Genomic DNA, 12,312 nt, shown 5'->3' with positions numbered 1-12,312 from the left:
TCCTCAAGGTGGAAGGGAACGGCTCTTCACTCAACAACAAGAGCTTGCCATCATTGAAATGGAGCGAGAAAATAATGCAATCCGACTTCGTGAGTTGCAACAACGCATAATTGCAAATGGAAATGAATTCAACAATATCAACAGGGTCAGCATTTCTACACTAAGTCGCATCCTACAGAAACATAACTTCAGAATGAAGCAGCTGTACAGGGTGCCATTTGAGAGGAACAGTGTCAGGGTCAAGGATCTGCGCCATGATTATGTGCAGGTATGTGTCACTTTACTTTATATACTATATATTGTGATGTGGGAATGAGGGTTTATGCTGCCACCTGCCCTGCCTGTAGCTTGTAGTTTTTGTCTATACTCACCCAACCCAGCCCCTACTTGTGTGAAAATATAGACATTGTAGTTACTGTATGTGTTTTCAGTAACACTATTCAATATTTTCTGTTACAGACAGTTCTGGAGTTTGATGCAGCCGAACTGCCGCATGAGTTCATCTACGTGGATGAGGCAGGCTTCAATCTGGCCAAAACCAGGCGTCGGGCCGTAACGTAGTTGGACAAAGGGCTGTTGTAAATGTCCCTGGGCAGCGTGGGGGAAATATCACCTTGTGTGCTGCAAGTAGTGTCCAAGGAGTCCTGCATCATCATACCACTCTAGGTCCCTACAATACAGGACAGATCATTGCATTTCTAGATGCACTACATGCAGTTGTGCAGGACAGACCACAGCAGCCCAGGTTTGTTGTCATCTGGGATAATGTTAGTTTCCACCGGGCTGCTCTGGTCCGAGATTGGTTCAACAACCATAATCATTTCACAGTTTTATACCTGCCCCCTTACAGCCCCATTCTAAATGCAATCGAGGAATTCTTTTCAGCGTGGCGGTGGAAAGTATATGATCGGCAACCACATGCCCGCATGACTCTTCTGCAAGCAATGGAAGAGGCATGTGGAGACATTGAGGTGGAATCAATCCAAGGGTGGATTCGGCACACAAGGCGATATTTTCCCCGATGCCTAGCCCGCGAGGACATCGCCTGTGATGTTGACGAGGTCTTGTGGCCAGATCCGAACAGAAGGCGTGATCCATAAGCCCCCCCGCCCCCCACCACACACACACACAAAACAAGTATATGTTTTTTCCCCCAATAGCAATTTATCCAGTAATTGTTCTGTTTTTTTACTTTTGTTTTGTTGCTAAATTTGATGTTAAGAATTTCTGTAAGAATGTTACTTTTTTTGTAAAAACTTTTTTGTAAATACTGTTTGATTACTGCAGAAATTCTACTTTTGAGTTTTACAGAAGACAATGACAATAAAATGACAATAAAAATAGAAACTCAGAGACTGCAGTGTTTTATATAAAGCCCATCAGTGTGTTGCTGGTGATATGAAAGAGTAATTCAAATGTTGCTTGTGTGTATGGTTTTGTTGCAAGAATTTCATTTTTAGAAAGGAGTGTTACGTTTTGATTGCAGTGTTTCATTTTGGCATATATGTGAGTTGTTAATCTCCAAGTGCTATGTCTGATTGGCTTGTGTGTTGAGTTTTGACATAATGAGCCAAATTCTGCAAAAAGTGTGTAAGCAATAGGCATAAACTGTAACTGACAATGAGGGAAGCAGGACTTAGAGTGCAACCCAATTTGAGCCGATTTTCTGTGTCCACCATAGTAAGGACATTCAGAGAAGAGAACAGGTACAGTGTACTACTGTATTTTTGTAATTGCAAATTTACTGTACTACACTATATGTAGCTGTTTCAATAGACGTTTGTAAAGTGAATCACTGTATGTATTGTACTGCATGAATATGTTTTGTAACTGCACAACTACTTTTTGTAGAATTGCAAGGCTGCCACATGCAGGTGGAAGGACAGCTATATTCACTGGGGAGCAAGAGGCCGTTATAGTTGGCATGGTCCTTCAAGATAATGCAATACGACTCAGAGAAATCCAGGAACGAGTGATACAAGACAACACACACTTCCAGGGAATCGAACAGTGTGAGCATTTCCACTATTGACCGTGTCCTCCGTCGTAACAGGATGCGAATGAAACAAGTACACAGAGTACCTTTTGAGCGCAACTCACCAAGGGTGAAAGAACTGCGAGCTCAGTATGTGCAAGTAAGTGTACATTCAGAAACATTTACTGTAATCCAGATTGTCTACAGTACTAACACATACTATGTGAATGACATTACTCTTCAGTACATACAATGTATGTGAATCAGAAGTGCATACAGTAGGCCTAATTGTACTCTACAGTATAGCACTGTCTCTGTACCACTTACAAAATCCTACATACAGTATATTGTATTTCTACACAGACAATATTTGACTTGGAATCCTTGGACAGACCCCATGAGTTCATCTTTGTCGATGAATCAAGGCTTCAATCTAACAAAGAGGAGAAGGGAGAGGCCCGAAACATAAATTGGACAGCGGGCCGTTGTTGAAGTCCCTGGTCAACGAGGTGGCGATGTCACAATCTGTGTTGCTATCGGCAACCATGGTGTTCTACATCACCATGTTACACTCGGGCCATATAACACCCGGCACCTTCTAAGATTTATTGCCAATCTAAGAGATATTTTATTTGAGCAGCAGGTTCAAGAGCAGCAGGTTCAAGAGCTAAATGAGAATCCCATTCCCACCTATGTGATAGTGTGGGACAATGTCAGTTTCCACCCAGCTGCTCAGGTAAGGGAATGGTTTAACATCAACGGGCAGTTTATGAACTTGTACCTCCCTCCATACTCGCCTTTCCTGAATCCGATTGAGGAGTATTTCTCCTCTTGGAGATGGAAAGTGTATGATAGACAACCCTACACCAGAGTAAATCTGCTGCAAGCCATGGATTTAGCCTGTGGTGATACAGGTGAGGAATCATGTCAGGGCTGGATACGGCACACAAGAGGCTTCTTCCCCCGTTGCCTCAGGAGGGACAATATTGCTTGTGATGTGGACGAAGTGTTCTGGCCTGACCCAGCCCAAAGACAAGGAGAATCACATTGATCACATGTTTACTCCTTTGATTTTTGTCCCTTTTAGTATTGTATACTGTAGTACAGTGCATTGTAGGCTGTATACTGTACAATGGACAAATTGTATGGCCCTGAACATTGGGCTTTCCATTTGTTAACAGAACTGACTGCTCAATAAATTTTGACTGGTTGCAGGTTCATATCAACAAAGAACAAGAATTACAGTATCACAGAGACAAAGGACAAGTTTGTGAGATGCAGGGTACAGTACTGTAAAAATAGGGGTACAAGGAGGAGGAAGAACAAAAAACTAAATTGCAAAGAGCAAAGCAGAGTAGTCATTTCTGATCCATTTTGAGCTACTATGATAGAACATGTTTTCGTTCATCAAAAGACAATGATGGAAAAACATGACATTTGTTTTGAGATTAAAAATGTACTTCTCCCTGAGAACTGTATGTTTTGAACAATGTGTTTTCTATTTTTCGGTGTATTGTTTACTGACTGCTTGAGAGTGTTTATCATTTTGATCACTTTGTTTATGATTTGAGAGCAGTGTTTGAATTTGAACACAGGTAAAAACTGTTTTGAGGGCGAATGTTTCATTTTGCGAGAGGAGTCAGAGGTTTTGTAAATAGTGCTTGAAGATGAGGTTTTGCGTTTAATGTTTTCAGGAAATGGAGCAAGGTTTCAGAAATTGTGTTTTAGCAATTGAGAACAACTGTAATGCCAAACACCACAGACTACAATTAAAATGTACTTTCCATAAATATGACCATTTACGTCACATTAAATTAATCTCTTTTTCAACAGCCATACAAAAGCTTCTAAACTGACAGATAAACATCAAATATACCTTTTACAAATACATCAGCACGTTTAATACATTTGTTTCAAGCAATAGAGCATATGCTTTGAATACTGGTTTGTAGGGCAAATATGCAGTTTTGGCCAAATTCTCATATCACTTTGCTCGATTTGTCACATCCAAGGCTTTTGTATGGCTGTTGAAATGTGCAGAACAGTAATCAGCTATCCCTGCCCCATATGTACGGCCCTCTTTGAGTTGTTGCTGGTGCTGCTTTACTTTCTTGACCGTGTCATGTGACCTGCGCCTCCGCTTGTCACACTCCATTGAAGCAGCATCAGCTCTCACAACTCCTCTCTGATTGCTTCCAGTGACGCCAAAGTGCTGCCAATACACAATTAGTCCATCCCATCTGATATAGCAGTGGCTCCCTCATTGAACGTGGCTACTGCCATACTGGCAATGAGGCTTTTGCCCAAGAAGACAGTTTTGGGGCGTCGCGACCATATTAGAGTTCAGACGTTCATTTGCATTCTGGGTTCCTCCATGCTACATTCTTTTGAGGACGTTATCATTCGACATGTCGACATTACAGTCATAACTGCAGGACTAAATATCAGCATGTTACCCTATGTACATATTAGCATATCAGCATGTTACCCTATGTACATATTAGCATATCAGCATGTTACCCTATGTACATATTAGCATATCAGCATGTTACCCTATGTACATATTAGCATATCAGCATGTTACCCTATGTACATATTAGCATATCAGCATGTTACCCTATGTACATATTAGCATATCAGCATGTTACCCTATGTACATATTAGCATATCAGCATGTTACCCTATGTACATATTAGCATATCAGCATGCATTTACTTTATGTAAAGCTACTTTCTCAGTAATCACAGTTGGCTACTAAATATTATTTATCCACAGCAAGTCACCTGACAATAATGGGCTACTCTCCCTTTTTATTGACCTGTCACTCTCCTGTCATGTCTCTGATATGAGCTGAGACTCAAGGAAGGAATCCCTAGGACTTTGTTTATTTTCTTTAGAGCTGCATAACCAAGTCCAAGTTTGTGTGCTAGAAGAACCATCCTCACATTTATATCAGAGTAGAGAGTGTTCCAGAGTAGAGAGTGTTCCAGGGTAAAGAGGGTTCCAGAGTAGAGAGTGTTCCAGAGTAGAGAGTGTTCCAGGGTAGAGAGTGTTCCAGAGTAGAGAGTGTTCCATGGTAGAGAGTGTTCCAGAGTAGAGAGTGTTCCAGAGTAGAGAGTGTTCCAGAGTAGAGAGTGTTCCAGAGAGAGAGAGTGTTCCAGAGTAGAGAGTGTTCCAGAGTAGAGAGTGTTCCAGAGTAGAGAGTGTTCCAGAGTAGAGAGTGTTCCAGAGTAGAGAGTGTTTCAGGGTAGAGAGTGTTCCAGAGTAGAGAGTGTTCCAGAGTAGAGAGTGTTCTAGGGTAGAGAGTGTTCCAGGGTAGAGAGTGTTCCAGAGTAGAGAGTGTTCCAGAGTAGAGAGTGTTCCAGAGTAGAGAGTGTTTCAGAGTAGAGAGTGTTCCAGAGTAGAGAGTGTTTCAGAGTAGAGAGTGTTCCAGAGTAGAGAGTGTTCCAGAGTAGAGAGTGTTCCAGGGTAGAGAGTGTTCCAGAGTAGAGAGTGTTCCAGGGTAGAGAGGGTTCCAGAGTAGAGAGTGTTCCAGAGTAGAGAGTGTTCCAGGGTAGAGAGTGTTCCAGAGTAGAGAGTGTTCCAGGGTAGAGAGTGTTCCAGAGTAGAGAGTGTTCCAGAGAGAGAGAGTGTTCCAGAGTAGAGAGTGTTCCAGAGTAGAGAGTGTTCCAGAGTAGAGAGTGTTCCAGAGTAGAGAGTGTTTCAGGGTAGAGAGTGTTCCAGAGTAGAGAGTGTTCCAGAGTGAGAGAGTGTTCCAGAGTAGAGAGTGTTCCAGAGTAGAGAGTGTTCCAGAGTAGAGAGTGTTCCAGGGTAGAGAGTTTTCCAGAGTAGAGAGTGTTCCAGAGTGAGAGAGTGTTCCAGAGTAGAGAGTGTTCCAGAGTAGAGAGTGTTCCAGAGTAGACAGTGTTCTAGAGTAGAGAGTGTTCCAGAGTAGAGAGTGTTCCAGAGTAGAGAGTGATCCAGAGTAGAGAGTGTTCCAGAGTAGAGAGTGTTCCAGAGTAGAGAATGTTCCAGGGTAGAGAGTGTTCCAGAGTAGAGAGTGTTCCAGAGTAGAGAGTGTTCCAGGGTAGAGAGTGTTCCAGAGAGAGAGAGTGTTCCAGAGTAGAGAGTGTTCCAGAGTAGAGAGTGTTCCAGAGTAGAGAGTGTTCCAGAGTAGAGAGTGTTTCAGGGTAGAGAGTGTTCCAGAGTGGAGAGTGTTCCAGAGTGGAGAGTGTTCCAGGGTAGAGAGTGTTCCAGGGTAGAGAGTGTTCCAGAGTAGAGAGTGTTCCAGGGTAGAGAGTTTTCCAGAGTAGAGAGTGTTCCAGAGTAAGAGAGTGTTCCAGAGTAGAGAGTGTTCCAGAGTAGAGAGTGTTCCAGAGTAGAGAGTGTTCCAGAGTAGACAGTGTTCCAGAGTAGAGAGTGTTCCAGAGTAGAGAGTGTTCCAGAGTAGACAGTGTTCCAGAGTAGAGAGTGTTCCAGAGTAGAGAGTGTTCCAGAGTAGAGAGTGTTCCAGGGTAGAGAGTGTTCCAGAGTAGAGAGTGTTCCAGAGTAGAGAGTGTTCCAGAGTGGAGAGTGTTCCAGAGTAGAGAGTGTTCCAGAGTAGAGAGTGTTCCAGGGTAGAGAGTGTTCCAGTGGAGAGTGTTCCAGGGTAGAGAGTGTTCCAGAGTAGAGAGTGTTCCAGGGTAGAGAGTGTTCCAGAGTGGAGAGTGTTCCAGGGTAGAGATTGTTCCAGAGTGGAGAGTGTTCCAGAGTAGAGAGTGTTCCAGAGTAGAGAGTGTTCCAGAGTAAAGAGTGTTCCAGAGTAGATGTTTCACAATGTATCATGGCCGTCTCAGTCACCAGGTCCCAACCCAATTTAACACTGATGGTAGATTCTGGAGCGGCGCCTGAGACAGAGTTTTCCACCACCATCAACAAAACACCGTATTATGGAATTTATTGTGGAGGAATGATGTCACATCCCTCCAATAGAGTTCCAGACACTTGTAGAATGTATGCCAAGACACATCTACACCAAGGAGTATTGTTCTGGCAGCTCCTGGAGGCAAAACGCCCTGTTAAGACACTATGTTGGTGTTTCCTTTATTTTGGCAGCTCCTGGAGGCAAAACGCCCTGTTAAGACACTATGTTGGTGTTTCCTTTATTTTGGCAGCTCCTGGAGGCAAAACGCCCTGTTAAGACACTATGTTGGTGTTTCCTTTATTTTGGCAGCTCCTGGAGGCAAAACGCCCTGTTAAGACACTATGTTGGTGTCTCCTTTATTTTGGCAGTTACCTGGAGGTGTATGTCACTCATCACAGCAATACATCTGTTCTTGTACTTTATGCTGCTCTACATTGACATAGATTTCACACAATCATGTCTCTAACATACATTCTAATGCCTCAAATTAAAGTTTATTTTATAAGTCAGTTAGTTCTAAAATATAATATTTCTTGGAACTTTTGAGCCAACGATATGTTTCTGTACATGTCTGTTTTATTTAGTCAATTAGTTTGTTCCATTGGTTGGCTGTGTGTGTGTGTGTGTGTGTGTGTGTGTGTGTGTGTGTGTGTGTGTGTGTGTGTGTGTTTGTGTGTGTGTGTGTGTGTGTGTATGTGTGAGAGTGTGCGTGTGAGTGTGAGTGAGAGTGAGAGTGAGAGTGAGAGAGTGAGATTGAGAGTGAGTGTGAGTGTGAGTGTGAGTGTGAGTGAGAGTGAGATTGAGAGTGAGAGTGAGAGTGAGAGGGAAGAACCTGATATGTAAATAGGTTCAGCAAACAAAAGTAACTTTCAGTGACCGAATGATCATTCTAGACTCTGCTTCTATTGAGAGACATATAAAAGGTAAGACGATGATTGTTATGTTTATTCATATAGTTGATGATATTGTTATGTGTATTAATATAGTTGATGATATTGTTATGTGTATTAATATAGTTGATGATATTGTTATGTGTATTAATATAGTTGATGATATTGTTATGTGTATTCATATAGTTGATGATATTGTTATGTGTATTAATATAGTTGATGATATTGTTATGTGTATTCATATAGTTGATGATATTGTTATGTGTATTAATATAGTTGATGATATTGTTATGTGTATTCATATAGTTGATGATATTGTTATGTGTATTAATATAGTTGATGATATTGTTATGTGTATTAATATAGTTGATGATATTGTTATGTGTATTAATATAGTTGATGATATTGTTATGTGTAATAATATAGTTGATGATATTGTTATGTGAATTAATATAGTTGATGATATTGTTATGTGTATTATTATAGTTGATGATATTGTTATGTGTATTAATATAGTTGATGATATGTTTTGTGGACAGTGTTATAATAGGCCTACTCTCCTTAACATGTGTTCAATATAAATTAGATGCGGAATGTGAATTTGTTCTGTTTCCATCTGTGTGCCCCAGGGTGATCGCTCCTACACTATCTAGAATTTAAAAGTCCCCATAGGAGAACCCTTTGTAGAACCCTTTTTGGTCCTAGGTAGAACCCTTTTGGGTTCCATGAAGAATCCTTTCCACAGAGGGTTCTACATGGAAGCCAGAAGGGTTCTACCTGGAACCCAAAAGCGTTCTCCTATGGGGACAGCCAGAGGACTCTTTTGGAACTCTTTTTTCTAAGAGTGTCCTGTGTCATAGGTCTATAGACTTGTCTTCTCAAAACAGGCTTTAAACACAACAAGCAACAACATTTTCTCTTTCTAATCCACTGTTAACTCTTTTCACTCAGGAAGGTATGTTGTGTGAAAGAGATACAAATAAATACTGTGGAAAGACTAACAACAACTTACAGTTCCTCAAAACAGGTTGTGTGTGTTCATTAGTTCCCACCGTAGCAAAACGTTTGGCAACAGAAACCGTTTAGGTCACGTTGTACAGCGTTTGGAGTAAACTGTTTATGCAACATTTTAAAACAGTTGGCTGCGGAGTAAACTAATGAATACGACCCAGGTTGTAGCCTACAACTCGGCTGTTGATGTCTGTCTCATGCTGAAACCTGAACTTAGCCTGAGGGGTGTACTATGATGCAAGCTAGATATACTGGTTAAAACCGATTTGTAGGTGATCAATCCTGCTACTGATAACCTATGTGAACTGATTTGAACCGGTTTAGGCTGGTCATCTAGGATATTGTATGCTATAGCCGAGGTATAGACCTTGATCTGCATATCACTAACAAACTGCTATTATACAGTAAAACCTAGCCTACTTTACATAATATAACATCTCTTACTTGTTGCAAAAAACCTTTCTGTACGTATCACTGATCCCCCTCAGATCAATCATGTCCATTTTAGCCCTTCTGTCTACATTCTCAGACACGTTTAGAAAAGAACAGATTGAAAGAAAAAGTCTACTTTTATCAAATACACATTAGCCTGAGAGAGTGGAAGGGGTGAGAGGAATGTGGCCTTGTGTTGCTGCACTGTCTATAACTACCTTAACAAACAGTAACAGGGAGATGAGGTGAAAGATATCAGTCACGACTACATGTTGTTACAGGCTTTGGTATTTCCATTTATATTTTGAGGTTGGACGTTAGCACGTTGGCCGCACCTCTTGGCGCCACGTCAATAGACAGTATGCTTATGCCTGTGCTGGCTTGTCATCTCTTTAGTCAGAAGGTTTCCATCTGTTATGTGATATTGAAGAGCAGCTGGCCCAGTGTTCTGGTTGGCCTTAAAGATGTTAGAAGACTGGCACCTCTTTGTAGCTCTGCTTCTTTAAGTTGATGAACAAAGTCTTTCTGTCTTGTATCTCCCAGGGTTTGGTCTGGTTTGGTCTGGTTTGGTTTGGTCTGGTTTGGTCTGGTTTGGTTTGGTTCCACTTGTTTTTTTACTCCATATTGTAAGTTGGAGGGTTTTTATTTCAGATTTCCTCTTCTGGAGCCACTTCAATGGGCGCTCATGGTGGGTGTCCTTTAGGTACCACTTTCTTGTTGCTAGTCAACATTCAGTGGACACTAGGGATTGGACGATTAATACCGGAGCTACGATGTGCCGTTGCAGTTTTCAAAGCACTACTGATTCGACACAACGTATCAATGCTTGTATCAAAGTAACATTACTACGTGATGATGACGGTCGAAGATTCGGACATCACACTACATTTTACATTTAAGTCATTTAGCAGACGCTCTTATCCAGAGCGACTTACAGTTAGTGAATACATTTTTATTTTTTATACTGGCCCCCCGTGGGAATCGAACCCACAACCCTGGGTTGCAAACGCCATGCTCTAGCAACTGAGCTACATCCCTGCCGGCCATTCCCTCCCCTACCCTGGACGACGCTGGGCCAATTGTGCACCGCCCATGAGTCTCCCGGTCGCGGCCGGCGGCGACAGAGCCTGACCTCTGCTGGAGGCTTTGTGTTTTTATCTATACTGAACAAAAAATATAAACGCAACATGTAAAGTGTTGGTCTCAGGTTTCATGAGCTGAAGTAAAAGATCCCAGAAATGTTCCATTTGTACAAAAAGCTTATTTCTCTCCAATTTTGTGCACAAATGTGTTAACATCCCTGTTAGTGAGCATTTCTCAGTTGCCAAGATAATCCATCCACCTGACAGGGGTGGAATATCAAGAAGCTGATTAAACAGCATGATCATTACACAGGTACACCTTGTGCTGGGGACAATAAAAGGCCACTCGAAAATGTGCAGTTTTCTCACACAACACAATGCCACAGATGTCTCAGGTTTTGAGGGAGCGTGCCATTGGCATGCTGACTGCAGGAATGTCCACCAGAGCTGTTGCCAGATAATTGAATGTTAATTTCTCTACCATAAGCTGCCTCCAACGTCGTTTTAGAGAATTTGGCAGTACGTCCAACCGGCCTCACAAAATGCGAGAGATCTCACTGATTTCTCCCTGGTGCCAGTGCTTTTTTTTTTAGATGCAAAGTCTCTTTCAAACACTGACCTCTACTGGACACCTTATTTATACATTTAGTTTGACGTCTTCCAGTTTGTAGCCCCTGAATGGGAGCTCAGCAGGTAGGGACGGGGATTGGGATTTCCCATTGTTGTTTAAATAATGTGTTTTATTTATGATAATCTTCTGTATTTAGTATCCTAAATAATACCACAGATGCATCGTTTTTGAAAACATAGTGAACCTGGAGGCAAAAAGCGAACCCCACATTCTAACTAAATGTTGTTTATTAGCACTCAAATCTATCCATGGCATTTTCGGCACAATTTGGTGAAAGCCCCAAAGCGTTCGTAAAGCCTCTGTTTCCCACCACTAGTGGACACCCCCATGAGTGTCTTTCAGAACCCCTCCTAAAACCACCTGTTTCGTTTTGGTTGTTGTTAGTGACTCTTTGTTAGTTCCTTCTTCTGTTTGAGAGACAATGTTTTATTTCTTGTTGAGGAACGTAACAATGTTCCTGTGATACAATTAAATCACCCGACTGTTTGGATATGTCTGTTAGTAAATGTTTTATTTCTAAGAGATCATGAGTAAAAGAGAACAATTGACATTCTAGAATGAGTTGTCACTGTGGTAACCACAACCAACATGCTGCATCTCTGTTTAGGGGTCAGTGCTCTAAAATGAGTCTCTCTGGGGAGAGAGAGGAGGGGGTCCCTGCCTCTAAAATGAGTCTCTCTGGAGAGAGAGAGGAGGGGGGCCCTGCCTCTAAAATGAGTCTCTCTGGAGAGAGAGAGGAGGGGGGCCCTGCCTCTAAAATGAGTCTCTCTGGGGAACATGACACCAAAGCTAAGAGGTGAGATAACAATTATATGAAGAATTTATTATGTTTATTTCCAAAACGCTATTTCCCCAAAAAATCACATTTGTGTTTTAAAAAATATATGATTTATTGCTAATATTACTTTTCTCAGATTTGTAATTCATAGATTTTAAATGTGTATGCATTTTTTTTGTTGTTGTTTGCAAAACACTACATTTCCATTGTTCAGCTAGAGTAAAATGTTTATATCCTGTATATATGACTGTGATATGTGGTTGTCTCACCTAGCTATCGTAAGATGAATGCACTTACAGATGCCATATCTTAATTTGACCCAGTTTCTCTCAGCAGGAAAATAATCCTGCAGCAACAGGAAATGTGAATTATTATGTGGATTATAATTAATGGAAATTTTTTGTAGGGGTTGATAAATTTTTCATTATAGCAAAATAAGTCTGACATTTTGAAGTGGAAATTATAAACTCTAGAAGCCTTTTTAAACCATGAATACATTACAAGTATGCATTTCCTGCTGTGTGGGAAAATTCCTTTTCAAATTTCAACAAAAAAAAAGAGAGTAAAGTAGGTTGTTGGTGGGTTTTGAGGAGTCATTGGGCTAGAAAAAGCAATTGCATTAAATAACCTG

General features: G+C 41.3%; 3 protein-coding genes across 4 annotated transcripts in view; 2 read left to right on the top strand and 1 right to left on the bottom strand.

Annotated features, from left to right (window-relative positions):
• LOC311140296 (NACHT, LRR and PYD domains-containing protein 3-like) overlaps nt 1-12,312 on the bottom strand; it is a 633,219-nt gene that overhangs the window by 199,086 nt on the left and 421,821 nt on the right. The window lies entirely within an intron of this gene.
• LOC311142298 (NLR family CARD domain-containing protein 3-like) overlaps nt 1-12,312 on the top strand; it is a 96,112-nt gene that overhangs the window by 36,793 nt on the left and 47,007 nt on the right. The gene's annotated exons all lie outside the window — the stretch shown is intronic.
• LOC311141762 (uncharacterized protein) overlaps nt 7,587-12,312 on the top strand; it is a 53,284-nt gene continuing 48,558 nt past the window's right edge. The window contains exons 1-2 of one of the 2 annotated variants that reach the window (XM_084177206.1): nt 7,587-7,780; nt 11,511-11,699. In XM_084177206.1, the coding sequence (XP_084033332.1) occupies nt 11,527-11,699 (173 nt within the window). In that variant the 5' untranslated portion in view covers nt 7,587-7,780; nt 11,511-11,526. The remainder of the gene's footprint in view (nt 7,781-11,510; nt 11,700-12,312) is intronic. The other variant, XM_084177205.1, reaches the window with a different exon arrangement.

The sequence above is a fragment of the Coregonus lavaretus genome (genome assembly GCF_964263955.1).
Source record: "Coregonus lavaretus genome assembly, chromosome: 2".
NCBI lineage: Eukaryota > Metazoa > Chordata > Actinopteri > Salmoniformes > Salmonidae > Coregonus > Coregonus lavaretus.
The sequence above is the reverse complement of the archived record's forward strand: the minus strand, read 5'-3'. Positions and strand labels throughout refer to the sequence as shown.